Source organism: Cephus cinctus, unplaced genomic scaffold, assembly GCF_000341935.2.
Source record: "Cephus cinctus unplaced genomic scaffold, Ccin1 Ccin1_scaffold0661, whole genome shotgun sequence".
Taxonomy (NCBI): Eukaryota; Metazoa; Arthropoda; class Insecta; order Hymenoptera; family Cephidae; genus Cephus; species Cephus cinctus.
Window position 1 is genome coordinate 699,898 of NW_014333290.1, and position 27,924 is coordinate 727,821.

At 38.1% G+C, this 27,924-nt stretch overlaps 4 protein-coding genes across 7 annotated transcripts; 3 read left to right on the forward strand and 1 right to left on the reverse strand.

Annotated features, from left to right (window-relative positions):
- The first annotated feature begins 422 nt into the window (after positions 1 to 422).
- Positions 423 to 8,323, forward strand: LOC107269432 (tyrosine 3-monooxygenase). The gene is made up of 6 exons (XM_015743258.2): positions 423 to 951; positions 4,287 to 4,398; positions 4,543 to 4,671; positions 4,756 to 4,809; positions 5,439 to 6,258; positions 6,686 to 8,323. Exons 1-6 carry the CDS (start codon positions 883 to 885, stop codon positions 7,212 to 7,214), a joined length of 1,713 nt encoding a protein of 570 aa, XP_015598744.1. The 5' UTR covers positions 423 to 882; the 3' UTR covers positions 7,215 to 8,323.
- Positions 8,324 to 8,517: 194 nt separating this feature from the next.
- On the forward strand, positions 8,518 to 11,722 carry LOC107269434. 3 transcript variants are annotated; one of them, XM_015743261.2, is made up of 10 exons: positions 8,518 to 8,752; positions 8,817 to 8,933; positions 9,003 to 9,480; positions 9,567 to 9,735; positions 9,794 to 9,987; positions 10,060 to 10,175; positions 10,383 to 10,573; positions 10,646 to 10,931; positions 11,159 to 11,348; positions 11,626 to 11,722. In XM_015743261.2, the coding sequence occupies exons 1-9, from the start codon at positions 8,557 to 8,559 to the stop codon at positions 11,332 to 11,334; spliced, it is 1,923 nt and encodes a 640-aa protein (XP_015598747.2). In that variant the 5' UTR covers positions 8,518 to 8,556; the 3' UTR covers positions 11,335 to 11,348; positions 11,626 to 11,722. The 3 variants fall into 3 exon arrangements, 2 of the variants coding, with proteins under 2 accessions (XP_015598747.2, XP_024942524.1); XR_003060188.1 differs by lacking the exon at positions 10,646 to 10,931; XM_025086756.1 differs by lacking the exon at positions 11,626 to 11,722 and having other exon boundaries at positions 10,646 to 10,983; positions 11,159 to 11,238.
- A 22-nt stretch (positions 11,723 to 11,744) lies between these two features.
- Positions 11,745 to 24,650, forward strand: LOC107269435 (ras-related and estrogen-regulated growth inhibitor). 2 transcript variants are annotated; one of them, XM_015743263.2, is made up of 6 exons: positions 11,745 to 12,065; positions 15,115 to 15,228; positions 21,712 to 21,768; positions 22,265 to 22,338; positions 22,994 to 23,260; positions 23,769 to 24,640. In XM_015743263.2, the coding sequence occupies exons 2-6, from the start codon at positions 15,132 to 15,134 to the stop codon at positions 23,922 to 23,924; spliced, it is 651 nt and encodes a 216-aa protein (XP_015598749.1). In that variant the 5' UTR covers positions 11,745 to 12,065; positions 15,115 to 15,131; the 3' UTR covers positions 23,925 to 24,640. The 2 variants fall into 2 exon arrangements, with proteins under 2 accessions (XP_015598749.1, XP_015598748.1); XM_015743262.2 differs by lacking the exon at positions 11,745 to 12,065 and adding an exon at positions 14,511 to 14,625 and having other exon boundaries at positions 23,769 to 24,650.
- Positions 23,773 to 26,505, reverse strand: LOC107269436 (general transcription factor IIE subunit 2). Its single transcript, XM_015743265.2, has 5 exons — positions 26,249 to 26,505; positions 25,643 to 25,907; positions 25,308 to 25,517; positions 24,676 to 25,216; positions 23,773 to 23,909 (listed from the first exon to the last, which is right to left on the reverse strand). The coding sequence occupies exons 1-4, from the start codon at positions 26,308 to 26,310 to the stop codon at positions 24,896 to 24,898; spliced, it is 858 nt and encodes a 285-aa protein (XP_015598751.1). The 5' UTR covers positions 26,311 to 26,505; the 3' UTR covers positions 23,773 to 23,909; positions 24,676 to 24,895.
- Positions 26,506 to 27,924: the final 1,419 nt, after the last annotated feature.

Genomic DNA, 27,924 nt, shown 5'->3' on the forward strand with positions numbered 1-27,924 from the left:
CGATCAGTTACCTATTGAGTTAGATATACCACATAAATAAGAAAAAAAGCCTCCGTCCCAATTGATCGGAAGGAAACATTGATGAATTTCAGGAAAAAAAGTTGAGGAGGAAAAGCAGGAAAAAAATGTAAATTTCAAAGAAACTCAAGAGGGTAGTTCCCATATAACGTTATAAGACATAACCGATATCTATGACATCAATAAGAACAGTGAGTCAGAAGTGACTTGGTACTAAGTGTGCCCCCAGTATGCGGGAACTCCCGCGTGTCTCAGCCAATGAGAGGAGCCGCTGAGGAAGGCGCCGCCGCGATTCCAGTTACGAAACGTAGGACCAGAGCCGCGTGGTGGACCTCGCGGAACACCCGAATAACGAGTGGGGGCACCCCTGACCCCGGCGATGGCGGTGAAGGGAGGCAACGTTTATATGCAGCAGCAACCCGCCCTGAGGACGCATTCGCTCGTTCGCTTCACCAAAGCAAGCTCGAATTTCGTTCGAAGTTTCGCAAAAGGCACGCGGAGTAATTTGAACTCGAGTCTTTGAAACAATACGACAGACAAGCACCAGTCACTGTTTGTGGTCGTTAATCGAGATACGGAGTTCCTAGACCCGCGACATTGTCTCTTTTACGTCCAATCGTAAGAGAAGTCGGCGAAAAGAACGAAGAAACTTTGAACACGTTCAGCAGTGAACCCTTCGATTGATAAAGGAGGCATCAGGCTGACCCACAAGGACTACTCGAGATCTTCAAAGCGGCCCCTGAGACCCGTGATAACGAATCAATCTCAACGATCAGAGAAAGATCTTCGCACTTGAAGAACTCTGTGGAAGCTATCACTTCGTGGAAAAATCTTACTGAAGAGACACTCGATATATATCAAATTATGATGGCTGTCGCTGCTGCCCAGAAGAACCGCGAGATGTTCGCTATCAAGAAATCTTACAGCATTGAGGTGAGTTATTGTTATTATTTTTAAAGATTTTTATTATCTCAATTCGTACAACTTGTCGCTGCCTTCATGAGAATTATGACTTTACGTGCCATACACCTTTCTCTTGAGGATTCCCTTTCAAAAGTGATCTTCCGAAAGTTACATTCGATTCAAACGTCGTACGCTAACATATATATATATATTAACTGTCGCTTAATTGAAAACACCCATGCTGATCATACCTGTAGTATAAAAAATATCACCCATCTCAATGCACTTGTATGTAAAATTCAAATTTCATCTTCGAAAATCTTTCAAGTTAAGTTGCGCGCGCTACGTACGAGACCCATGAAAGAAGCGCGTGATTTCTCGTTTTTCATCTCCTACGTGAGACTTTCGTTGCCCGACCGGTACCTTTCGTAACGAATGAAAAAAATTACATCAGGAGAATAGCACCGAGCTCTTTCTCTTTCTCTTTCTCCCTTTTCTTCTTTCTTTCTTTCTCTCGTGGTCCATCCAGCAAAACGAGAGATGCCGGTGAAATTGACGACTTGTCGCTTGCGGTGTAAACACAAGAACGTGCATTCACTACCTATGTAATACAGCAGATACGCAAGATCGTTCTTTTCACAGAGAAAGTATACCTGTAGGATACGCAGGTTCGGTTATCAGAATTACACAAAGTGCTTGACCTTGCGAGTTAATTGATTGACCCGAATAAAACAAATTTAATCACAACTCGCATTTGAAATCACCTCGAAACGGATAAATAGAACGGATGATAGAGGATCAAGTCGATCTTAATTAATACATAACGTTGCGTGTACAGTGGATTCTTGTCGACCTCGGTTGTACGTACAGCCCAGAGTATTCTCAAGACTTGTGATAAAAAGGATTCTAATGATTCTCTAGATAGTGGGGATTTTTAAAAAAAATGGAGAAAAATTATATTAAACAATGGCTTTCTTACGAACGTTCGTTTTCAGCATTTTCTACATGTACGTGTTGCACAAATTATATATAATTCGATTCAGCAGTGAAATGTCCATTTTTTGATTTCTAAAGTTTAAGCGGATTGATAGCTTTTTTTTTAATTCAGATATTATACTGCAATTGCATTGGACTGTTATCATATGGGAAGTATGTGAAAATTGAAGTATACTATATGATGTATTATGAAATTATCGATGCTATACCGTAAGGCTAACTGACTAGGCCGAAGAAGTGTTCAGGCTCGTCTGGCACTTTCTCCAGATATTACGAATTCTATTGGCAGCCGTGGTAACGCGTATGTAAAGTAGACATATGCAAGCGATGGCAATCGGTGAAATTTCGGGAACGGGAACGACCTGTGCTTTCCGCAGGTATCGGACACGACGAATCAGCTGATGAAAGTGATAAATTATTTAGACAATGTTTAAAATTGAAAATTATAATTGCACGGAGTTATCGTTAAATTGAAAATCGATGAGTACCAACACAAATATTCATAAAAAGAATTCTATTACTTTGTACTGATCTTGAAATTTTCACGTTAACGATCGCGCTTGTACCTATTTTTTTTTCTGAATATATCGAGAAAACAGTACAGTTTGAAAAGTATATAACCTTGTTGCGATTTCGGGCGGTGAATAAAGGTGAAGTTTTTTCACGAGTCTTGTAATATTGGATATAACTAGTGTAAGGATCTAATGACTATTTGATTGTGAAATCGCCGCGGCCTTGCTCGCATGATAATTATGAATATGTTATAAATATGAGAACGGAGTGATTGTAAAATGGAAGTATGGAAGTCCCTGAGAACTGGAAGACCGTTACGTCTTTGGAGGCTCGCCACCGCCTCAGGTCCAGCTTTATAAATCGACTTTATTGATCTCCTACATGCTAATTGATACAATGTAAATTCTCACGTTTATCGGTGCAAGCAGAAACTACACTATTTCATGAACGTAAAGAATGAGCTAAAAGTTACTATAGGATCATCCGACAGATGCATCTAAAGAAGGATTTGTAGAGCGATACGATGCAAACAATGAAGTTTTACATTCTGAAGCTATTATAGGACTATATTTCTATGTGACTGTGTGTCCACCTTTATACTTTTTCTCTATATTCATTGATTATTTTTCATCTGGACTCGACACTAAGCCGACACTACGTGCTCGTATCACGACTCAGCAAACCGATCGACTTTTGAACCGGTGCAATTACAACAGTCACGTGACAAGGTCGCTTCTTCTGTTTGCGCACTAAGAAACTGAACCAGATCGCGGATCACAAGATATCTCAAGGACTAAGGCGGCATTCCATAAAAGCGTTCTATCAGATGCATTTCATTGGTGTATCGAGATGGATTCGTGTCTGGTTGAAAGGCGCCATTACTCTTTCTCACGGCATGCATAGAAGTTAAAGTACAAAAATGCCCCATTCCTTTATTACGCTAACCGTTCGTTTATCCATTAAACCATTCAGGGGGATGGATAATCGGCCGCGTGATGTAACCGGCGCACACTCATCGGTCATCTATCTAGCTAGTAAAGTACTTGGCCCACTTTGAAGCACGCGTTAAGAAGTTGCTAAACATTCTCTAATACGTGCCAGCGGCTTCGTTAGAGAGAAAAGACACGGTCTCCTTGTTTATTTCTGACCCTTGTTGCACGACTGCAGTGAATGCCCTCAAAGAATTAGCCATGGGCTGATATTTTAACGGATCGTGCAGATAGCCGTCGACTCTCCCAGTCTTAACGAAGTTGGGCGGTTGTGATAAAAAGTTGAAAAAAAAATTAAAATTCTAAGGGAAGCGATACGTTAAAATTTAAATTATAGGAAAAGTCTCGAGGCTGTCGGGCGAGTCTTTGTACAGCTACCTACACGTTTAATGTGACTTTGCAAATTATGGAGATACATATAGGTTATGTTGCATTGTGCCTACAGCGATATTTACATTAGCCCGTTCGCCACTTTCCCTGTTTTTTTTTTCTTTGCTTTCACCGACGTCAACCGCCCCGAGCTGAGCTTTATGCTTACGCGACGCCATTCTCAGCCATTTCCGATCCTTCAGTACCAGGCGATTGGTCAAAGGGAAAAGTTTATACGAGAAGTGGGTTTTAGCTGGTCTGAAGTTCTCACTGAATCCTGAGCACAAAAGTAGCAGAACGTAAAGTAACTTCGGTGCAGAAGGAAACGGAAGTCGTTTCCGTTCTAAGTTCGATCGTTCATTACAAATCAACTGAGCTTGTCTGGTCCTCCTATTGTTGTCATTAATAATCTGATCTGATTCTCATTAAGCGAATAATTATTGAAAATTGTATCGAGATTCTTCTGAATGTAAAAGAGGACCTTTTTTATTTTTTCAGAACGGGTATCCAGCCCGTCGCCGTTCACTCGTGGACGACGCCCGCTTTGAAACTTTGGTTGTGAAGCAAACGAAGCAAAGCGTACTTGAGGAAGCACGCCAGCGTGCTAATGGTAAGATTGTTATTCATCAATGAATTATCCAAATGTTGCATGAACTTTGACCTGAATGTTTAATCTGTAATGTGATCGTATTTAAAAATTAAGATTTTGAGTTTGCACGTATTTGAGTTTGCACGATCGATGTTGTTTGCACAGACACAAGTGCCGATCAGGCGATCGTGTGTGGTCAGGAGCAACTGCCCCAAGACGAAGAACACTACGTCGACGCCTCATCGAGCGACGATGAACAGGGTGAGACGCTCGCCTGCGCCGCTAAGGAAGGAGGTCAGTAGAATAATGCATTTAGGATATTGTGCAATGTCACAGTGCATGAGCATGTTCGTTGCAACCTTAGTTTGTTACTTGCAGAAGCCAAGGCCGAAGCTTCCTCATCGGACGGCGAAGGAAAATTCGAAAATGACGGTGAGTGCTCTGACGTAATATGACGATAACTTTAGGATTCGGTGAAAAAGGCAACTTTTTATATCGCAAAGTTCTTTCGGTAGTCGATGCGAAAGAGTCGGCAGTGACAACAAAAGTCACGAAGTCGAGCCGATAGCGTAGGTGGTGGTAACTAGGTGAGAAGGAGTAAATGGAGGGTGAAACAGGTCCCATTGTCGTGAAGCGAACGAGTGCCGGGCACTTGAGTGAATTACGCCGGCCCTGAGAACCTTTATGCATTTAGAATCGTATTACGTGTCCTTTGGAAGGCTTTCTATATCTGAAACGGTCCGCTGAGCGTATAATACAGTTATTCTTTTCCATTCCTTCTGGACCCTCGTGGCAGGCGGGAAAAACCCTCCTACGCGACAATCACAGGCACTTCTTGCGCCACCCCATCCCCCTTCACATGGAGCACTGAGCTCTTTACTTGAAACTTGAAACGAGCAACGGAAATGGACTCTCAATTGGGCGATTACTTAGCCTTCGTACCGGGACTTAACGTGCTACCTGATTTTACGAATCCTTGTTACCTTCCTGACCACGTCCAACCTTCCCTTGGTAGAGTCTTGCGTCATTCTCATATATTATTTTTTTTTGGATCCTCACAGATGCTGGTCTTACCGAGGAAGAAATTGTGCTCGCCAAGACCATCGCCGAGGCTCCGGAAGGCGAACACAGCGTCCAGAAAGCCGCTCTCGTCCTGCGTTTGCGCGAAGGGATCGGTTCTCTTGGTCGCATCTTGAAGACTGTTGAAAACTTCAAGGGTACCGTGACACACGTCGAGTCGCGTCCATCCAAGAAGGAGGGTCTTCAATTCGACGTGCTTGTCAAGGTCGATATGACTAGGCAGAGCCTTCTCCAGCTGATCAGGAACCTAAGACAGAGTTCCAGTCTCGGTGGTGTCACTCTGCTAGCTGATAACTCTATGAGCATCAAGGATCCCTGGTTCCCAAGACACGCATCCGAGCTGGACAACTGCAATCATCTCATGACCAAATATGAACCCGACCTTGACATGAACCACCCTGGATTCGCTGACAAGGAGTACCGCGCTCGCAGGAAAACAATCGCCGAGATTGCCTTCGCTTACAAGTACGGAGACCCAATCCCCAACATCCGTTACACCGAAACCGAGAATACTACCTGGTCTCGCGTCTTCAGCACCGTCGAGGAACTGGTACCTAAGCACGCCTGCGTCGAGTACCAGAGAGTCTTCCAGAAACTCAAAGAGGAACGTATCTTCGAGGCCCATCGCATTCCCCAGCTGCAAGAGGTCAGCGATTTTCTTAAGAAGAACACTGGATTCACTCTGCGTCCTGCAGCTGGGCTACTGACTGCCAGGGACTTCCTGTCTAGCTTGGCTTTCAGGATCTTCCAGAGCACCCAGTATGTCCGTCACATCAACAGCCCTTATCATACACCAGAACCGTAAGTATTATTCAGAATCGCTACGAAACGATGAGACTAGCTGATAATACGACCTGGTAGAAATATCTCGTAGGTGTTTTATCAAATTGATCATGAAATTATCAATGACCTTTGTTTCAAAGGTCCCGTAGACATGCATTCGATATTATTATACCAGTAGCAAGAGAGCATCCGGTACCTGAAGCACAGTAGCCCGACACATAAAGTATATCTATATAGCGAGTCAGGAGAGCAATAACGAAATTATCTTGCTACTCTAAACCTGTAATGGAACTCTAATTGGCTTTTAACGACACGATGGCGTTGATAACTCACTTCCATAGTTGGCAACTCGTCTTCATAACTCAATGAACCTCTAAGAAGATCCAAAGCATTGACAATTAATCTACATTCAATTTCACTAAAAATCATTTCTTATCTCTTCCAGTGATTGCATCCACGAGCTCTTGGGTCACATGCCCCTTCTGGCCGATCCGAGCTTCGCTCAGTTCTCTCAGGAAATTGGTTTGGCTTCCTTGGGTGCGTCCGACGAGGACATCGAGAAGCTTTCGACCATCTACTGGTTCACCGTGGAGTTCGGTCTCTGCAAGGAAGGTCAAGAGGTTAAGGCCTACGGAGCAGGTCTGCTCTCGGCCTACGGCGAGCTTCTACACTCGTTGAGCGACAAGTGCGAGCACCGATCATTCGAGCCAAGCGTGACCGCTGTCCAGCCTTATCAGGATCAAGATTACCAACCCATCTACTACGTGGCCGAGAGCTTCGAGGACGCCAAGGAGAAATTCCGTCGCTGGGTCAGCACCATGAACCGACCTTTCGAAGTTAGGTACGACCCTCACACGCAGCAGGTGGAAGTCCTGGACAGCGTTGACAGGCTCGAGGGTCTCATCTCTCAGTTGAACACCGAGATGCTCCACCTCTCGAACGCCATAAACAAAATCAAGGCGTCCTTCGCGTAAGGACTCGATCTGGATGACCCAAAGTCCCATAGCTCATACCTCTCGCCATATGATATTCACCCTCGCGACCCATCATCTTATTGAGCCTGGCTCTTAATCAACGAGTAACTTGTCGTCGCCGAAAAAGAGAAAAACGCACCAACCACCGACGAGAACGAATCCTCGGGACGGGAGCTTCGTGCTTGAGTAACTACGTCGCTAGTGTGACTGCAAGGCGACGAATCCCGAAGGATGCCACGGAGACTCCAGGAACGTTCCTTCAGGATTTTTTATTCATTCGTACGAAGCTCTCTTTGATATCATCATCGTCATTCTTCTCATCAACCTCAAGTCTTCGCCCTGTGTATAAAGTCGTCATTTATTAATTCGCCCTGTACCCATGCACGCGCACGTCCCACGCGCCAATATCTCTGTGCTCGCAAATTCAACGTACGTGCGCGTTAATGGGTATTCACGCGTTACGTTACATTGTAATATTATATTGACTTAACCCCCCCTGAAATACGTAATAATCGCGCACACTATTTCCCACGTAAATTCCCATTTTTGGGATTTTAACGCGGTTTTCTGTGCACAAGGTATGTGTGATTTCTTAGTTTGCTGCATACGTACTAACTGACTATAAATTAATGCGGGTTTTCACCGCAGCGTTCCGTGAACTTTTGATTCCAAGTAGATCTCTCTTATATTGTTGGTATGAATGTGTAGACACTAAATGATTCGACCACTCATGATGGTACCGTGTGTACGCGTCGCACTGTCGTTATATATATTAATATGTCTATGCATATATATATATATATATATATATATATATATATATATATATATATATATATATATATGTATACACGTTAGCGATATATGTCGTAAATCAATCTGAAACGCAAATCGAACTTTGCGACAGCGATATTTCTCGCTAGTAATTAGTGTAGATGGATACCATTAATACGCTTACGCACCTTGCACTACTGCATATATTGCTGATTGTTTGTAAAGCGCACTGTTATTCCTTTATTACGTTATTGCAATTCAACAAGCGTACGAATCATTTGGTTTGTATTATATTGTAAAGAACCAGCATAATAAAAATCAAGATTGAATCTTAATCATTTTACAATTACATTGGCATCCCCATACAACACTTCTACAGGGTTATTCACTCCAAACGCATTCAACTGCAGTTATCGTAGCCCGTCCACTCGATGTCAGAGGTAGAATTACCTTCGGTCGGTGCGTCTATATGTACAGAATAACCCTATATGTATGTATACAGTTGTTGCATGAAAATAACTACGTATATGACATGCTTGCTGGGTTACAACTCGTATTGTAAAACAGTATGACAAGGATTTATTATAGGTATATGCGCATAAGATTTTCCTTTGTTTTACCCAACAGCCAAGATGCTTTGGTAAAGTCGTATTGCGAAAAGACACAATCTGTTTGGATTTGTGTTTTAATTATGAAATTTCTAGTTTTCCTCCTTAACGCACTCGCCATAGGATGCGTCGCCGGTAACACGTGGGATACGAATGGTAATTAGGAGCGTCGTAAAAAAAAGTAAATATAGTGGAAACATAATCATCGTCAATCTATTAGGTTACGTGCACGAAACTTCATGCATATCCTCGTGGATGAGCCATGCAAAACGCGTGTTGTTGATAGCTTTAATGTCAACGGCTGTTGTACTGTATTATTTTCCAGAAGCACGTTACTGTGAGTATCTTATTTAGAGCGTATGAAATGTATTTTTCTTTTTTGATAAAAATTAATATACATGTGCAGATGCAAGAAAAGGATGCTACTTGCTTATAGATCTAGTTGCAAATTCTTTAAAATCAGCCTTGAAGGTCACCGAGAGCAACTACGGCCGTGACGAATTCAAGTCGACATATTTTAATCATCGCTACGAGCGAATTTATCCATCGAAGGGAAATCAGTTTCCCGAGGGAATCGACGTACACGATGACACTGGTTACAAGTATAATCGACACAGGAATTATACGATCGAGGAGGAGAGACTTAAGCGACACGATAAGAGAAGACATCGAGAGCATATAGTCAAACGCAGCAGTAAGGATGATAAACACAGTCATCGTCATCGTCATCGTCATCAACGTCATCACGACTCCGAGAGAATCGTTGCCAACGATTCGTACGTGGCGCGATCTTGCGGAACTTCAGGAATTTATTTTTCAAGCCGACAAGAATCTAACACGTCTGCTGTATGTCCTGGCGAGGTCTATACCTCTTACGTCATCAGGTATTATTTTGTAATCCAACCATTTGTTATTGCTGATATTTATGGCTAAACCGGTATTTTGCATGTGCATTGCATCTGCGTGGCAGAAGTCCGCAGGACTTGACTTTGATTGATCGGAAGTATGAACCGAGTGACGTCGTTCTTGTTAATGATGATTATCGCGTGAGTGGAAATGATGATAAAAAATTGGATGTTAGTTATTCGGAAGATGACGATCCTACGAGAGATCGAGATCGTAATATCATGGCTGATAAGGTATTTAAATATATTTTTGTAAATTTCATTGATCTTCTGGTAACTTTTGAGCTTTTAGATCGAAGGGATGAAAACGTATGATAAATCTAATGAAAAGGGTGACGGACATACCGATAAGGCGGATGTTGAACTTGAGGTAATAAATAAGGAACGAGTAGGAGATGATGATTCTAATTCGAGTAATCAGGAAATACAGTCAACTGATTTTATGGATAACTGGGTAGACGATCAGTTAATAGTTTTTGAGAAAAGGTACCAATTCAAAAGATTAAGGGTATATATTGATTTACAATGTACATTAAATTGACGAATTATCGATTTTAGAAATGTTCATCAACAAGTTGTAACTGTTGAAGATCATGAATCATCAAAAAATGTGAAACACATGGATTATCCTCCTACGGAAGGATGCTATTTGGATAGAATACAAGAACAAAATGGTTTTTGGTCTTTCTTAGAAAAAAAACAATTTACTCGTATAGGGGAAGATTGTGCAACATAGAAACCCCGAGGAAAAAATAGAAATTGGGATAACTTGAACATATTATGGTTCTTATGGTTTCAGCCAATTCTCAAGGGGGTTCCATGTTGCCCTATTTTCCTCTATAAGTATTGTGTAAGGATGACTGTACCTGATGATTTTTCAGACAATGAGGATCAATCTAACGGTATGGAAATTCTAACGGAGTTGGAAGAGCAAATAATTAAATTGGATCGTATGGTTCGGGTAATGAAGCCTGGAATTCAGAAGCAGGGATTTCAGGAGTATGACAAAAATAAGTATGCGTTGCAAACAATTGAAACAGTTCTGAAGGATATGAAACGCGGTTTTCGCGAGGTAAATTGAATATTTAGTTCAATCGATAAGAAGAGTAAAACCTTCGATATTGATTTTTTTTGTTACTATCAGTTTGATGACAAATTAAAAAATCAACGAATCAGAACGAAGTATAGATCCTTTTCTACAAAGGACGTAGAAGAGCGTTCGTCGTCATTTAAAAAAGAAATGAACCACAACAGGGATTTTCATACTGTAGATGAAAATTTGTCAAAAGTTACAAAAATTTCGAGAAGGCAGGATTTGGATATAGAACCAGAAAAAGAAAATTTTGACAATGCTTTGATGAATGCTGGAGACAATAATATGTTTAATGATGATAATGACGAGGAATATAGCAATGTGCCAATTATCAGGAGTACGTCAAATTCGCGATATTATGGCATTTATTAAAAACTCGCGAAAGAAACGTAATTTAAAAAATATTTCTATCATTATGTTCATTTCAATAAACTTTTATGATGTTCCTTCCGCTTCTGAATTTCCTGCATGACAATTTTGAAAATCTATCATTACGATGGATCGTCAACGTAGTAACAGTCAATAATCATTAAATGAGTGATCCACTTTTCATAATTGTCACAGATCGAATAAAACCTGCACTTCTGCGAGCCATAGATTGGCTATTTACGGACTGCCCGAATTTGAGATACGTCGCGACGGATAACGTCGACGTGGACGTCCATGTCGGCAAGGTAGATAGTCCTGAAACGATCAACGAGTGGCTCCCCGGGTGGAAAGCATGTAACACAGGACAATGATAATGTATCAGAGGGTAAATGAAAAAAATCTTAACATTCTTCAAAGTTCTAATACAACAAACGAAAAGTAAACTTTCAGCTTTTCATACATAAAAAAAACTTGACTAATTTTGAAAATCGTAAAAAAAACTTACTACAAATTGTAACAATTTAGTATACAATACTAACAAAAATATTTTACATCACGCATATGATACATAAATAATCCATAATATGTCAAATTCACCTGTATCTCATAATAAAATGTAAATTCAATATTAATTCGTACCATTTTTAAATACATATTTCTAGATTCCTACCTGATCGACCAACATGAATACCGATCGAGTTCCAAAGCCCACACCAGTTTTTCTACCGAACATGGTATCGTGTGTAACTGGCTTGAAAGTAAAAAAAGAATTCACTCACAAGCCAAACAAGAATAGAGAGAAGTAGTTGAGCGTAGACCAAGAACCGCGACGGATGTAGCAGCGCAACGCAGATACTGACAGGAACCACGTGATAAATTCAAATTCATTTTGACGTTTACCGCACAGTAATAAAAAATAAGATCCAAGTACCAGTATAAAATCAATATCAATCCTCATCGGTCACCAACCAGTAAAAACTCGTATCACGTCTCGTTCAAACTTCATAATATTTCAACAAAATTTATGAAACAAGTGTCTTACCCATATTCGCCATAGATCAATAATCCAAGAAATTTAAATTTTGAAAAAAAATTTATGAAGGTGAGTAAAATCTCTAATAAATCTTTCTCTTTATTATTTTAATTTGTAAAATCCATTTAATTAATCGCTATCCTTTATAACAAACAAGAAAATCTCACCAGAAACTATAACTGTACATTATCCCGCTATTCATTACCACCAATCGAGATTCTGCAACAGTGACGAACCGCAAAACGAAACACAACTACCGTTTTCAAAATAGGATTAGAACCAATACGCGATAAACGATGCAGTAAAAGAGACAGAGGCATCCTAATCGGCCAAGAATTTAATTGATCATTCGAATCATGAACGTATACTATGGCATACAAGTCTTCCCCTTCCGGACCTCCATCTTCGTAATGGGAGCACGCTTTCTGCAGTCAATGACACGGGAAGATACGAAGACAAAATTATACAGCAAATACACACATGGAAAAGATCCATCTATAAGGAAAATATAAATAATTAATAAAATATTTTTAATTATAACAAAAATTATTTTTAATAATTTCACTCAGATCCCTAATATTTTCATCTTCGATGGACCTCACGAATTCAGCCACGCACTCGTCATCTGTACGAGCAAGTTTTTCATACAAATCGATATCGAGATCATTTTATACTTGACTAATAATTTTTGGCAAGTCGTTCTCCATATAATCGTATTTACCTCAAAAATTCACACTCGAAACGAATCGATGGTATCAATCGCCGATGATACGTCGATTAATAGTAAAATCAAGGATGAGACATGACGCGTGACGCATTTAGATCAGTAGCCGGCGCTGGCGTTAGATGACGAAAGGAATTCTTTAAATTCCTTAAGACATGTGCGAACCGTTCTATTAATGTTCTCGTCACCTATTCTCCCTCTCCTTTCCTCCCGCGTTCCCTCACGATCCTTTCCACAGATCTGAGCGACATCTATCTCGCATGTCCAAACATCTCGTAGAGGACTAAAAAACGTTGTTTATTTAATAAAATGAAAAATTTTAAAACAGAACAAATATCGTTGGCATCCAAGAAAGTTTGATAAATTATTATTGAATTTTGCAATGAGCAAATTTCAATCAGGCACGAACATTAACGTGCTGGAAGACACTTGCACAAGCCTATAAATCATCATTAGTGACACGCGCTAATGAATAAGAAATTAGTAGCGTTATATGTATATACATATATGTGATGTTTGTCCGACAATTGTACAATTGTCGAATTTGTTATATTCACAACTGTGTATCTTGTCATTCCATCCTAGTCACAACATTTGACTCACTCGTTTATGCAGTGAGCTTAATCCGAATAGTGTTTGTAACATTCTGAACGTTGCAACGTCGTTTGAGTTTCAGTTTAGAACCATTCCATCGAAAGAAGCGTGGCGACGCTGAGGCATCCTTATTTTCGCAAAATTTGTATTCACTGAAAATGAATAATCTCGATTTTGCTTCCTCATAGAGGAAGCTGTGTGACGGTGAAAAATTTTCCTGTTGAGATTTTCATGTCGCCATGTTCAAAATGTGCCAAAACGTCGAGAAAACACGTTTGGAGAAAATGTCCGGGTGTACGCGCGCGCGTGTGTGTGTGTGTGTGTGTGTGTGTAATGGACTCCCAAAATTCAAACGTGTATAACTCGAGAACGGTTTTAACTACAGCCCCCAAATTGCAAATTGCAGGCATATGCAGCTTTATAATCCTTTCATTGACTATAATTTTCGTCATGGTTCATGCTGCGGCTCGGATTTTATGTCGTTTTTAAATTCCCAAAAAAAGGACGTTATCACACTAGCGATCGCAAATTTTGTGATAATCGTCTAAATAGTTCTTGACAAAGAGATATGTATCCAAGGTTGGTTGGTATTGCATTTGAGCCGAATCCATCGAGAAGTTTTGATTTTATGATATTTTGAATTTTTCGAAAAATTAAATTTATCAATATAACTCCCGTCAACTTTGACCGATTGAGCTCCAACTTTCGAAAAGGATAGAGTATCATTTAGCCGTGATATGTCTCAAATTTAGCGGAGATCGGTAAAACGGATCTGATTATACGTATATTCAAGTATTTGAATTTCAGCCAATTCAAAAATATTAGGCCCGAAGAGATCATGCAAGAGATTTATCCTCACATGCGTTCTCTACAGCATGAAGCACCCTAAGTTGTGAGAGGCATGGGGACTCACGTTAAACAAGCTGCAAATTGAAACTTGCAATTTGCTTCCTCCGAATCGTAAGTATACGAAGTCCCTATATGAGGAAGCCAAGAATTTTAATTTTGCAATTTGCTTCCTCTGATTCGTGGGCAGTAGATGAAGATTCATCTATGAGGAAGCCAAAGATTAAAATAAAATGAAAATGCTTTCTCATATAAGGACTTCGTACACTACTTACGACTCGGAGGAAGCAAATTGCAAGTTTCAGATTGCAGCTTGTTTTACTATGCGAATGCAACGAGCCTTCGACGTCACCAGTGAGGTGTCTGACCTCGTGGACATGGGTTCGTCTTTGACGATTTCTGGCATGACGGACCATCTTCTTCGTGTGACGGACGATTCACTTCTAGGCCATACACAAGACGGACGTAAATCTTCTTTTTCTGCTGCACTTTCTCATTTTTCTTCCTCCTCCTTTTTCTTTCTCGCACACTGCACTTTCAAGCAGCTGTTTTACCTCCGAGTGCAACACCAAAATAGAATATTAGATTGTACATGAAAGCAGTCATTCAACCTGAAATTTTTACTGCTCACATTAAAAAAAAATTATTGTCATTAACTTCCAGAACGTGGCACATTTTTTTCGAATTTTTTTAATTTTCGATATATCGACATGATATGTAGCTTATTTGAATTAGTAATTAAAGTCTTGAAACTTATTCTCATATAAATGCTTCGTCGATCTGACGATTAAGCGCAGTCAGTATCGTTTCACCATGATATATGTATATAAAGTGATAGGAATAAATGCAAATTTGTATTTTAACGTTATATTAATAAGACGATGAATTTTTGTAGGGATTTTTTAAACTGCATGAATGTATCGTTATAGCGAATATGGTATTCGTATGTTGCAGCCTCAAATGCCACGAGTATGACGTCAAATGCAATCAGAGGTATCCGAAGGAAGAAGAGCTCGCTATGCGAGGTGAAGGTGGCTGTGATTGGGGCTCCAGGAGTTGGCAAAAGTGGTAAGTGCTCTGCCAAAGTGTGTCGGAAATAGTTTGCCGCTGGTATACAAGGTAGGGATAAATCAGTCATCGGTGATGCATTATAACCGGAGGAATAGTGGTACGTCGATTTGGCACGGATAAAATAACTAGAGCGCGAAAGAGTTTCCGCGAGTCTCGTGAGTAAAATAGTTACATCAAGTACGGTTGCTTTAATGCGGCGTAGCGATTATCCGTGCCAAAGATGCTGTACGTGTATATATGTATATATACCGTGTATATAGGTATACAAACCTCTCTCGCGAGCCATTACAAATCATCTAAGATACCAAACTATAATAGAGCAGTTTAAATAATGTTTCGACGCATTATAGAAAGATTTGAATTAAAAAAATGGCAAATTCAATGAAATCAATCGGGCGAACATCTAGTTCATAAATATCATCGAGAACTTGCTGCCCTATACAATGTAGGTAAAAATCGTGACACAATCATTTAATTTAAATTGAACAAATTTTTGTTTACCTCTCAAACGAAGTTTACAAAAAATTTAACAGATACATAATTTAATGAAATATTTTCATCAGACTCGAACACTGTGCTACTGGATGTTTTCCTAGTATTAAAGAACATTTCCTTCGAACAAATTTTTCACTCTGGTTCCCTGATACTTGTTTTCTCTTTCTCTTATTTCGACCTCTTCCTCTGACTTGGTTGTTTTATCAAAGCTGCAAGGAATTCGTTGTTAGTGTTTGCGTTCGCTGGACGACGACCCCGCCAGATGTGTGCACACTCGTGTTGTACGGTTCAAACATGAAATTCAGTGCTTTTGCGGTTTCGTCAGAAAACTTTTTTTAAACGACCAAAAATTCGTACGCATGTCGTAAATCCATTTGATTAACCAACACAAAATTTCGTAAGAGATACCCCGAGGTATTTTGATTATTTGCAGAGTTTGCTGAAAAAATGTTTATCCTGATGTCGCGAATATTGTCTTGATGACTTTTCAATCTGAAAGATAAATAAATTGTCGTTAACTCGAGTGCAATTTACTCTCCTAACTTAATTCCCTTGGCACGTAGATACATGGCAAGTTGAGTTTAGATAAATACCGTGAAAGTACCTCTGACTAGTTATACAGCATAGCGAGAAAGTTCAACAATTTGCATACGCTAATTCCGAGTATTTTATAGCAAGATCGACAGGAGATAGTAAGCTGCTGCTTTGTAGATACCGTGCCAAAAGTACGACTCACACGAATATACAGTCATTACAAATAGTTTATTCAAAATGTTGTCAGTTAAAATTTGCCAACAAAATAACACAGAAATATCGCGTACAACAGTCTGACTCATTACGAGAATTACCTACTCGTATAGAACCTGACAAAATTATATCCTGTGTTGTCAATAAATTGATTCAGACAAAAAACAATTTTTTTCTCATATCCGATAACTGTAATCATGCCTCATTTGTTTATTCCATAAATTAATAACTCGATTTAAAATACTTGATAACTTTTCCAAACTACAGATTGGTCTGAAAAAAAATTTCACCCGTTCATTTCAACGTCCTTTGATCAATCGCTGAAATGCGTATGAGCGCGATAGTAATTTCCTTTGAAAATTCCATGACGTCATTATACCCCGGTCACCATGCACCGGTGTCTATGTCAAAGGAAAAAAAAAAAAAAAAATGTGTAAAAGCAAAGAGCACACAGCATCCCATTCCTTCGATATATTTGTTGCTTTTCCATCATACCAGTTTATTTTCCCGGTCGATGTTAGCCGTGTATTTGTCTTGAAGGACCACGAATAGAAGGTTAAAAATAGATGACGTCGATTATATCGGTCGAACGGTGACGTCACAAAAGTCATTATAATACGATGACGTCGCCAAGCCAGTTGCGTCTATTATAATATTTCCGAGTCACGAGCACAACGTCCCACAACAATACTGGGCTGAACGTGAATCGTTAATGGCCGACCCTCTAAATCCACCCTTGCGACACAATTCTCAGCATCCGAAATAGAGACGTGAGTAATAGCTGTAACATTCATTGGTTTGCTAGCATCGGCAGGAGCTGGATGGTATATGTATATTGGCGTGGGTCGAATAAAAGTACCTCTGTCATTTTATAACTCGAGTGATCAACAACTATAGTTTTATAAGCACGTCTGCTCTGAAACCTAAAGGCCTTGGCGAAGTGGCGCGAATCTACTCTTGATCCAGATTAATGTGACTTCACTATAAATATGCGCGAAATAACGACGCCACGGGAATGTGCCACCCAGAGCAGAACGTGTTCCAGTTTAAGATAAAATTGAGCGTAGCGTTAAATGTGCCAGTAACTTGTTTTTTCTTATTAAGACTCAAAAGAGATTCGTATGTCAATCATGAATTTTCAAATGGGACAATTCGTTGGGATAAAGCTTATTGAGAATGTTGATAAAATAGTACGGCAATTATTATGACATAGAAAATTGCTTATCTGAACTTGCAATTTACGTGGTACCAGATCCAGCTGTTCCTGGCGTGGACGCAGGGATAAAGTGCTCGGTGGATAAGGTGCCCAAGGAGTGGTCGTAATTCTTGGTAAAAACGGGAAAAGCCAATGGAACGAGTCCGCTAACCAGGTCGTGGCTACTCGAAGACGAGATGCTGGACGTTACTGAGTAACCGAAAGGCCAATGTGCAGCGATTCGCGTTAAATTGCGAAATTTTGTCCAGGGCCGTCAGGATAATGGGGAGTCTTGTATTTTATTTGAACCGCAGAGCAAACATTGGTTAACGTGCGCTGTACGGATTGTACGGTAATACGTGTAAGTAGAGAAATTAAAGCGTAAGGTGGTCCAGTTCATAAAGGAGGAAAGTTTAACGGAAGTAGGGGAAACTTAGGAGCCGGATATATATATGGTGGTAGTACCTGAAGATGATACTGGGTGCGTGATGGCAATGGTGGTGGTAGGACCCTGAATGCAGCCAACTGCGTGTATTTTTGGGTAATGGCACGTGTAAGGCATAGGTGGGTAAATAATTCGTGGGTCCCAGCAGCTGCAGGTTTAAACCAATGCATGTATATGCTATTTATATATCTTTACTGAAAGTATCCATGAATATCTCTAGGACTTACGGCCCCTTAATTTCACGATAAACTTTACGCCCCGCGATACAAAAATTGTATTTTACAGATGTGTCAAGTAAAAATGTTATTTCTTTCTCTAGACTTAAATATATTTTTAAAAAAGTCAAAATTTAAAAAAAATGTAATATTTCCAGTCAAACTAATTATACATTACCATTGTCAACATATCGTTATTATTGTCGCGGGATTTGACAGATTTTATTTCACGTAGTATCAGATACGCTCACACGTGCTATGCCATTATATATGTATGTTAATCAAATGGACTAAGCCGGATTACTTAATTAATTACTGATAATTATCCAATTCGATATTTCTCATCTGGATACAATATATCGTATTATGCATGTAAATGTTCAAGTGTCTTTCATTATATTGCACAGCAATTTTTAGATTGCAAATACACTAAAGAACGGATCCTAACTTTGAAATGTACAGTATATGTAATAGTGATAAAGTAATATCCATGTGATGAACTGCCATAAGGTACACAAGAAATCGTCGATCTTTCGAATAGAATAAACAAGTAGAAATAATCGACGTATCCGCGAATAATTTTGGAATGTGAAACGGATTTGTTTTCGTCTGATTCGTAGGACGTGAAGTGCCTACTTAGAAATGGATGCTCTGCTGCTGGATTACGGTCCATGCATACCATAAACAAATAGTTGGTATATTTCGAGCGAAGCCACAACTTGATAACCCTCTATTCGTGGCTGGATCGTCTGTTAGGCTTCGTTCGCGCCAATACCTCATTATTCTCTGTCGGCTGTTAGGTAAACGAAAAGATAAAATGTTCAAGATTTTTCTCCGCTATCGTATTATTCAAATCTAAAAATTGTAAGAATATAGTACGCATATGAAGATTGGTAAACAAATATGCGAGGACTGTTGAATTCGAGAATTCCAAAATTATTACATTCTTTCGACTTCGTAAAACTTCAAATAGCCAATTCAAGTGCTAGTGCAGTTAATTTTATATCGGTAATAATGACATACATTCATATGTTACGATCTAAATGAACAATTAATGTCGAATAAAGAACCTTGTATGAACTGAGTATGCGATCGTGGCAAAATTTTTTAACGGATTTATAATCGGTGCACTTGACATTCTAAACGAGAATCAATACGGTTGTTAGTCCAGTATTATGAGAAATAGTGAATTCTTCGTAAAATTTATAGAAAAATAAAATTGTTTTGTATTCTTGATAATTCAATTTTATGTATCAATGTAATTCCCCCAGAGTGATGGAGTTGTTAATAAAAAATCATGAATGGAAAAAATGCGTAACTAAGGATATATTGATTGGCAATGTAGGAGAGAAATTATCGAAAAATTTAAATATATATGTCATTTGAGCTCTTAGGTAAGGTGGATTATATCGATACAGGAATCAAGGGGATTGCAGTTAGGGAGCCGCCAAGACGTTAACCGAGTGCTCATACAAGGTTTTCCGACGCCTTGGCAGGTTTTCAGTAAAAATAACGTGGTATACCCCGCAGCGGGTCACTAGGCTGTGGCTTTCGTTTCAACTTCATGACTCGACTCTCATTTCTTGAAATCGAATGCCACGACGGAAATGATTCGACTCCGTTCACGCGCATGGGTTCTGCTCTCTTTTATAATTATTTGCTGTATCATGTTTTATTAAAAAAAAATTTATTTAAGAGTTTGTACGGGACTTGATTAATTAATTATAAAGCTATACTATATTGAAATCTATCTGTATGTTTTTATCAAATACTTTTATAAAACTTGACACTTGCAGTAACTAGTTACAGCCTACGGATAACCTACAGACGTTCTACCAACTTCATCTCGTGAACATGTCATATGAACGCCTTGGTAACATTGCGTTCTGTACGAAGTAGAAGTGTATATGATATTTGAACAATTGCAGAATATTATTTTCGCTTCTCATAAAAAGTACAAACTGTCAATACATTCTTTGATAATGATATTGTTAAAATACAGAAATTCGCCTTATCAGAATTGCGTTTGCTAAGAACATCGGGTTCATCCATGTAAATACCATTATTCCAAAGTCAATTTCGTCGAGTGTACTCAATTTCCTTATCGCAGGGTAAGTCTCCTCCAGAGGTAATAATGAGTTCTTGTTCGATCGATTGTCTTATAAGATGCACCCGGAAGTGACGTTTTTAGAAATTAATTAAAAAATGTTTAATAATCGTCAATACTTAAAAAACTTATACAAAGGTACAAAGATCTACACGTTACTTGCGGAACAAACCGGAACAGATCAGACGAAAGTTCCATAGTCATAGTATCTTGGTAAGAATTTATCGAATTTTATTTCTAATAAAGATATTGGCTTACAAAACCTAAATCAACATCGACGACTCGATACGATTGGAATTAAATACGGAGACGCTATTCGTAGGTAAAACGACGTTACGGTTAAATCGTCGGCTATCAAAACAAACTGCAAGATGTTTTAAGACCTCGAAGATGGACTAACCCGATTTATAGGTGTCTACTACACGAATAAACATTTAGTTGCCATAATTTATCACGAGCTTTGGAACAGCCGGGAGTGCGTTGAAGTTCCTTCTAACGATTTCTAGCTAAGGAGGATGTGGCTCTGCTTCTCCAGCAGCTTCCACATCCGCTTACGAATTATTCCAAAAACACACGTGGGACGTTCGACGTTCGTTTTCGACGTTAATACTATATGCCAATACGTCAAAGGCGGAAGATCTCATATACAACGGAACATTTCGACGCTATTTTTATTATTTCTGCATCCGTCTGTTTGACATATTGCTTTCATGGTGTTCGCCGTCAAATTATTTTCTCAAACTCATTCCTTCTCAGTTAGAATTCAAAGGAATTTCACATATATCGGGGATACGTGCAACTTTTGTCAACAAAGGGTACATTTCGATGGTGGATGGTTGTGAGATTTTGCAATATATATACAAATGTATAGATACCATGGCGCACGTCTGTAACGAAGCATGTGTGGACATTTGGAAAGTACGCGAAATAAACATCTTCTCGCGGGAATAATTATTTTACAAATCACCCTGAGCACTGCATCGAATATATTCCTAAAAATAAGTTCAATTTCGTTGAAAAATCGTAAGTTTATCGTTTTTATGCCAAGTCCATTGTTATTCACATAAATTGACATCCCTATACAAACTATAAGCATCACAAAGACGAAATGATCATCAAGAGAGAATTTTGATTTCCATAATGAACAATTTATTCAATTTGATACGTTATAAAGAGAAATGTCATTGCGAAAAATAGTAATGTCATTAAACAATTTTGTGTATGTTAAAAGTTGTTTCATAGTCATTCGAATAACGTGTGACGCTTTCTGTTTCAGCCCTGACTGTGAGATTCCTTACGAGAAGATACATAGGCGAATACGATCATCAGGCTGGTGGGTAAATGGACAGAAATTTAGGAGCTATTGTTCCTAGATAAGAATGCCGAGCAAAGCCGACATAGTCACAACATAAGGCAACGTTTGTTGAAAAATGGCCAGCAACTGTTGCCGCCTCTAACACTGTCCTCTCAGCATACCTCGGGTCGCGTCTGTTCTAAATTTATCGCAGACGAATTTGACACTAGACAGGGCCACTGCTAATACGACGTTGATATTCAAACGAACACGCCGTGTCTTTGTACACCGCTACTGAGTAGAAAAGGGGGGTGGCTACTTGTTGACTATACTGTGCGAATAGTACGAATAGTTGACGTGTCTTTACTATCTGCTAATTGGATTTCATAACGCCATTAGGTCTGGACTGAACCGAAACAGCGCTTGAAAATTTCCCTAGGCATCACCTTATGTCATTAGAATATTCAGCTAGACTAAATGTTGAAAATGAAGGATCAAGGGAATCGAATGAATCTAATTTTAACTTTTCTTTCAGAGAACAGATACAAACACGAGGTCTTAGTCGACGGCGAACCTATACTCTTTGAAATCTTAGACTCTTGTCCAAAGGTAACATCTTTTGTAAATAGAATTTGAATATGTTGGGAATATTGGAAATTCCAATGCAGTGTGCTGCGTACGCTGTAATAAAACGACGGTACTTTTGTTTAAAACAAGATACAATGAGATTGAAAGTTTTTAATTGATAGCGATACTTTACTGTAGTTAATATTGAAATAGAATTTTCAGAACAAACAGATTTTAAATAGAACGGATTCTAGTCGTGGGAGTTTAAGATCAAAAGCTCTGAGATATTAATGAGAAAACAGATATATCGTCACGTTGTTAGATATATTTTTAAATAAAGAAAAAAAAAGCGAAGCGAATTTCTCTGAAATTTATAAGTTTTACATAAATATTTCTGAGATGCAACGTGTATCTATACCGTTATTTATATAACAATACTGCTGACGATATAAATTTTTGGCACGCATTGTGTTTTTATCTTTATACCTAAAATATAAAATTCTCTAAATACTCAGATCCATTCCTGAAGTTTCGGTTTACGTTTCATTATTATATCATAAACTTTGCATTCGTGTTATTTTTCTTTCTATTGCTAGTTTTTCCTTACTATCTTAAATATTTAAATAACATTGACTTTTAAGAAGAAATTCATCAACGAAATATAAGCATCATTGAACATAATTTTTTGCTTTCATAGAGCGAGGACGAACTGCCAACTATAGAAACATTACAATGGGCCGATGGTCTTCTGTTAGTTTATTCGATAACTGATAGAGGATCATTCAATTTTGTAAGAAAAGCAAAGCAAGCACTTGCTGTTGCTGATCCCGAAGCGGCTATGCCACTAGCATTGGTTGGTAATAAAGCAGACATGGTGCACTTGAGGCAGGTCAGTGCTGAAGAAGGAGAAATTCTGGCTAAAGACTTTGAATGCTGGTTCAGCGAAGTCACAGCAGCTGAACAGGTGAACGGATTATTCTTTTTTTTTTTTTCATAAATAGTATTTTATCTAGCTAGTACGAATGATTATAAGACATGAGTGTACCAATCACACGAGTCTTATACTCATTTGTACTAGCTCGATACAACAGTTTTGTAACAAATGCTCAAAGAAGAGGCCTTCTGGCCCTTTTTCACGAGGGATGACGCTGTTAATCTGCCTCCAAAATATTTTTTAATAGGTTTCCCCTTCCTTGAAAATATTTTAGATGCCTATGATGTCACTGTTTTAAATTTGAAGGTGATTTTAGTTATTTGTCAAAAAAAAAAAAAATATTTTAAGGTGCCCTCTGGCGACACGTTACGGGGTATTCTTTGAGCATTTCTTACAAAAACTAACATAATAAGCTTCATTTTACGTTTAGCCTATAATACTTGAGCTTTTATCAGCAAATTACTCACAAAGTTTTCCATTTCCTTAATTTGATAATTTCAGAAGAGGTAAATTAAACGATCTTTGGTGATGGTTTCAGGTTGCTCAAGTGGCTGAGTCCTTCCACGAACTATGCCGTGAAGTTTTAGCAGCAAGAAGACGAAATAAACAGTCTTTATTAGACAGGATGCTGGGTAGTAAAGCAACGCGTGCTTATTCCAGGGGGAAAAGCGATTCAGCCCTGCCAAAAGATTAACATCTTTTAATACAGTATATTTTATATATCAAATTAAGGGTATTTGTACCTTGTACAAATTACTGGGATACGGTACGACCGTGAAATGACGGTTAGTTAATTTATAAAGAGTATTTGTAAAGAATACGTTCTAATATTATGAAATGTTTATACGCGAGATTGCGAGTTTTTGTTGTGTCGTCAAAATTTAAGCCGAAAGTGCCAAAGATTTCTATGATTCAATAATTCAGTGCCTTTGAATGCTTCAATAGGCACGATGAACATATGTGTCTAATAGGTTTGAGAAATTTCTATACCATCCCCGTGTTGTGAATTCGATATTATTTATAAGCGCGGAATATAGTATTACTGATGATCTTTCAAATTCGTTAGATGATCTTTTGGTATGTCAATAGAATAATTGTGACGTTATTCAGTAATTTTCGAATGGTACAGATTACACTTGTTATTTTTCATGTCAAGGTAATTCTATTAAATACGTTACTATAGGTCCACATTACTAAGAATAATCGATCTGTCGAATAAAAATCGCTAGTTGAGTCTAGCAAAGGATTCAAGTTTTTCGTTCAAGAAAATAATTGTCTTCTCTGTCTCGACTACATTAACGGTTAAAGCGAAGAGCGACCTATTTGCAATTAAACTAGATAAGTGTTGATATTTACATTTATTAATCTATATTTATTTTGTACTTATATCTATAAATCCTAATGATAAAATTCGCATTTATTTAAATTAAGCTACTCATTCTTACCAGTATCCTACAAGTTTCTTCACACTTTGATCCTTCCTACATGAGTATCACTCTTACTAGTTAAATACTAACTTCCATATCACATTCAGCTGTATGACACTGTGCAAAACAAGTGCTCTGTTGAACTGCAACATATTGCGAGCGTGACTGCACACGAATATCGTCGAACTGATTATCAATAGTATTATTATACAACATTCACTTTTAAACACTTCAGCTTTTATTTGCCATCATCGTATGTTTCTAAAACGTCGGCCAAATGTTCATTATCTCTTGGCTTTTTAAATTGCTTCCTCCTCGCATTAGGTTTCTTCCTTTTAATGGGAGCTGGCTTTTTTGGACCGTGATCTTGCATCGATCTGATTCCCTGCTTCTCGAGGTATTCATCAATTTTCTGGTCGTCCATTGCATCTACCGCAACTGCACGCCACAATTTTTGAAATTCATCGTCAATTGGAAACTGTGCGGTTTTATCGTTATAGAAAACAATTTTCTTTTTATCTAACGGTCGTGTGATAAATAATATTTCATTTTGTAAGCTCTGGAAGGAAAATTTGGTTTAAACTATGCATTTTACTTATTATTGTAATTATTTTTATAGTATACGAACATGTATCTATTTCACATATTACCTTTAAATGCTTGTCGCAGTGAGGTAAGCTTTCTTGTATATCTTCTAATAAAATACCTCCGAGTCCTTTTAGGTCCTGCTGCTTTAATAATCTTAACAATGATTTTTTATCCTTGATTCTGTACAATGCTTTAAAACAGAATCTACCATCTGGCATTACCTCTATTTTTGGATTTTTTATTAGTGCTTCTGTTTGTAGCCATTGCTTCACCTAATGAATAACGAAATTGACTGTAGTACCGAGCAGTCATTCGATAGGTCGTTTCAATACTATCTGTGTCTAATATTGAATATTAAAAAACTTGTAACTATAAATATTATCATAATTTATGTTACCTTAGATCCTACATCCAATTGATTTGTTTCATCCAAAATCTCTTCCAATGTTAAAGGGTGGTCATCGCCATCCTGATGCCTCGCTTTCATATGTTTTACTATTTTTGCCAATACACCAAACTTATATTGAGAACTACCAGACATAGTCTTATAATTAACCATATCCAGTTTGGGTCCTGAGGACACCGAAGAGGACTTTGGTTTCTTCTTTGATGGTTCATCTCGATTCACTTCCTTCTCTGGCTCTCTTTTCTTCTTCTCGACTCTAAAATTACAATATTTCTTATCAATCATTTTTGATACATGTCATAATTGCAAATAAAAGAATATGAACTTATTAAATAAATGCAAATACACAGTCATTACAAGATAATTTGAGATAATTACAGTATGTTATACATACCTATGTTAAAGCAATAAGACAAAAATAGATTACCTACTATACAAATACTATTATCCTCTATTAAATATTGAAGAAGTCAATAATAAATGAAATATATTTCATAATCAAGAACTTTATAAGATATAAAATTGAATATAACCAATAGATGTGCGTTAAAGGTTAGAAATTCCCAAAATAATAATGTATTAGGACTAAGTATTTACGTTGGCGTTGTGAGAGCTCTCTTCTTAAAGAGTTCTCGTTCTCTAAGTAATGCTGGATCCATTTTGATGATAATTTCGAGACGATATTAACAAATATTATATCAAATCTTTAATAACACCACATCGTTGCGAATTCCACGTTTACTGAAGTTCCACATTGAGGGCGCTGCAAGATAAATTCAAGACGTTATATGTTGTGTGATATGGTGCTCAAATCCACTGTTAGTAGTACTGTGAATATGGTTGTCTCTCAGTTCCATGTGGATAAATGAGAATAAGATAGGATACAGAGGTTTGCAGTACTGGTATCTGGTAGTAAATATCGGAACGTAGAAATAGTCGGTCCACGAGTTCAATTATAATTATATTTCATAATCGATCGTGGCCATTGAGTAATTAATACTGCAGTATACTAGACTATTATCGAGTCTTCTTCATTAAATGGAAAAAAGGTATCATTGCATGTTAATTAAAGTAAACTGACACAATTCAAACTTCAAAGTACTTAAATAACACCAGATAACGGCACTTTTACAAGCTTTACAAGAGTTTCAAGTAATATTTAATGACATTTATTATGATAACGTACTGTATTTCTATTCTCATGCAAGTGGAAACATTATCTACAAATTTGTCTGTTAATTGCAAATGTATCATAATCGACCAAATACTTTGAGCATCGTATTTCGTATCTCAATCACATTTATGTACGTTGGTGACGCAGCGATCGAGATATATTTTTCAAGATACTAAATAATATTGATTTCACCATTTCAATGGAAACCCTAAAACTCACTCATTCCATTCACACTATAACGGGTCTTCGAGATACAAATTGGTAAGACACATATGTACGTATATAACATAGAATTTGAGTGTTCCACAAGGGGTCCTTGGATACGCATATAATATATGGCGGCTTTAGAAAGCGAGATACATACTCAGGCAGTCTAAACATCTTCCCAGAAAAGCAGGGCAGCAAAATAATACGACGAAATAAACGTATTTTAGTGCAGAATTGGATATCGTTCTACAAGTCTATCGAGGAATACTGTGAAATCCTCTGAAGCTTTACGATTCCACGTATGCTTTATGTACCCTCGCAGGGAATAACGGCACCACTCGCGTCTCTAACAGTTACTTTTGCGAGCGATGCACGTGCAAATCACTTTTATCAACGATGCCTTTACAACTAGCAAAGTATTTCGTTCGATACGCTTCTTCGAACATAGTCTATACGCACCATGGCTTTTATAAGACCTGATCGTAAACTGATCACGTCAATCGAATTGTCAAGTTACACGAGCCCTCGACTTTTCGTTTGAACTCTTGAGACTCTTCGATTTACATAATTGATACATCAAAGTGCCACAGGTATCGCTGCACTGCGCACACAAAGTGACACGTACTGCACTTACGATTCAAGTATTTGCGACATTTTTCCCGTGAAAGAAAAAAGTAAATTTTTACAAAAATTTACAAGCAATATCAAACACGTATCTTTCTCTTGAATTACTAACTGCATACTATGTAGATCAAGTACACATCCAACTCTAATATCAATTATTCGTTCGAACAGGATTATAGGGACATAAATGAATAATGCCAATGAAATTCTTGCACGTTACATTGTTCACAGTTGATTTATTCAGAGAAATTTTGTTTTCGTTCGGTGT